General features: G+C 40.8%; 1 protein-coding gene across 1 annotated transcript; it reads right to left on the bottom strand.

Annotated features, from left to right (window-relative positions):
• Nucleotides 1-1,364: 1,364 nt before the first annotated feature.
• LOC142640062 (secreted RxLR effector protein 78-like) lies at nucleotides 1,365-1,931 on the bottom strand. Its single transcript, XM_075814163.1, has 2 exons — nucleotides 1,878-1,931; nucleotides 1,365-1,715 (listed from the first exon to the last, which is right to left on the bottom strand). Exons 1-2 carry the CDS (start codon nucleotides 1,929-1,931, stop codon nucleotides 1,365-1,367), a joined length of 405 nt encoding a protein of 134 aa, XP_075670278.1.
• Nucleotides 1,932-2,234: the final 303 nt, after the last annotated feature.

Genomic DNA, 2,234 nt, shown 5'->3' with positions numbered 1-2,234 from the left:
TCCACTCTTTTCTTTCTAGTTCTTGCTCGTGTAGTGTTGTGGGGTAATGGTTGTGTTGTGATACTATAACTCTCGTTGTGATTATTATTGCTATGTTCATGATGTTGTTATCCTCATTACTATGCACAGCGGAGGCTCTTTATATACTGCCTGCCATCACTAGTTTTTTACCATTTCACCCTTTAACCACTTTTGTCTGGGTTTAAGTGTCCTTCCAAACCACCCACTGGTTTGTCAGCTGTCCAGCCACCACCACTTACCTGTGCTGGTCATGCCATATCTCATTACCAGATAAACAATTCTATTTTGTTTTCTTGTTCATCGTGGCATTCCCATCTGAAACAGGGTAGGCATTCTCTCTCATTATCCCTCATGGCATGCACCCAGTGGTTCCAACTCATCCTTCCTTCTTTTGAGTGGTATGTCATCCCAGCAGGACATTTTCCCTAAAAGAGTTTAAGCAGGAACCCCAGAATAGGCTCCCCCCTTCTCCCCACCGCCAGATCATACCCTCTCTTACCTCTGACCCATGGCTTACTACTCCTGTATTGACTGGGTACAGGTTGGTGGTGCCTGAGCCTTATGTGTGCTCCACTTCTGTGTGTATCCAAAGCTTGTCTGCTGCTCATGCGTTTGCCATGGCTTGAAGGCTCATTGTGTGTTCTACCACTCATTCTTGATCTCTTGTGGCGTGAACTGGTTTCTAAGCCTTCATTCTTTATGGCTTGCTTCTTTCAAGGGCTGGGCCTTGCTTGATTGCGGGTTTTTTTCTCCTTAACCCCCTCTTTGCTCTTTCCGTAGACTTGCTAGTATTCCTGCCATGCCATTCTATTATTCCTGCTGTGGTGTTATTTGATCCATGCTAGCTGGGCCTCTTTTAGGCCTGTTGTACACTTTTCTTTCACTTAATTACAGTGACCCAATATTTTCATTGGGCTTGCATTCATGCTACTTGGGCTTTCTTGACCCATTCCATTGCTTATGGGCTTCTTTGACCCATTTCTTCTTCCTTGGGCATCCTCGGCCCATTCTAATTCTGCATTCTCATAGGCTTTTGCTACCTCTTTTGGGCTTCCTCGGCCTAAATATCATATCCTTAAATTTTGGGGTTTATGGGCTTTCCATCAATCTCCTTACTCACTTCATTACTTCAGGCCTGTTTTGACTCATTCTTGCTTTCTACTTCACATAATGCCCATGGGTTTACTACTTTTTTCTCTGGGCTCCTTTAGGCCGTCTTGCTTCTTTTGAGGCCCATTTATTATTTTCTAGGCCTATGATCCATTATTCCTGTCATTCGGGCTTACTGGTTGTTCTCCCAATTTACTAACTCTTTTCTACCCATATTGTTGGGCTTTTTCTTGTTATTGGGCTTTTCTTCCAAAATGAGCATCAACAAAGATATATGGGAATAAAGGATCCCCTTGTCTCAACCCTCTTTCTGGCTTAAAATTTTCTGACTTGCCATCATTTATCAACACCTCAAAAGACATTGATGTGATGCATTCCATGATCCAATTGATAAACACATCATTAAAACCAAACTTGATCAACACAACTTTAATGAAACTCCAATTAACTCTGTCATAGGCTTTTTGAAGATCTAGCTTAATAGCCATCAGACCCTCTTTCATTTTCCTTGCTTTGAAGCTATGTAACATCTCCTGGATAATAACCTGGTTCTCAGCAATCCATCTGTTGTGAATAAAGGCTGACTGACAAGGGGATATAAGCTTATGCAGATCAGTCCTCAACTTAGACACTAACAGTTTAGAAATAATTTTGTAAACAACATTACATAAATTGATAGGTCTATAATTATTGAAAGAGCAAGGGCTATTAGTTTTGGATATAAGGACAATTAAAGATCTATTTACCTCACTTGGTAGCCTGCCAACTTCAAAAAATGAGGTCACTGCATTTATCACCATTTCTCCCACTATTGGCTAATATTCTTTGTAAAATAGTACAGGAAACCCATCAGGTCCAGGAGCTTTGAGGTCACACATATGGAACAAAGTATTCTTGATATCTTCTGGAGAGGGTATGCTACATAACAATTGGTTCTCCACATCCGAGATGCAAGGGTTGACAAGATCATCTAGATGCTGAGGAGTTTCAACCACTTCTTCACTGAATAATATCTTAAAATTTTTTTAGAAAAAATTTCCTTATTTCCTTAGGTTTTGTGACCCAATCTCCAGCATTGTTCTTGACTCCCTCTATAGTTTTTC

The sequence above is a fragment of the Castanea sativa genome, chromosome 6, assembly GCF_040712315.1.
Source record: "Castanea sativa cultivar Marrone di Chiusa Pesio chromosome 6, ASM4071231v1".
NCBI lineage: Eukaryota > Viridiplantae > Streptophyta > Magnoliopsida > Fagales > Fagaceae > Castanea > Castanea sativa.
Note: the sequence above shows the minus strand (reverse complement) of the source record. Positions and strands in the feature narration are given on the sequence as shown.

Excerpts from the sequence above, each read along its gene's own strand:
- LOC142640062 (XM_075814163.1), bottom strand. The coding sequence starts at position 1,931 with ATGGTGATAAATGCAGTGACCTCATTTTTTGAAGTTGGCAGGCTACCA. Across the intron at positions 1,716-1,877 it reads TTGGCAGGCTACCAAGTGAG|TCAGCCTTTATTCACAACAG; the intron begins GTAAATAGATCT and ends TCCCCTTGTCAG.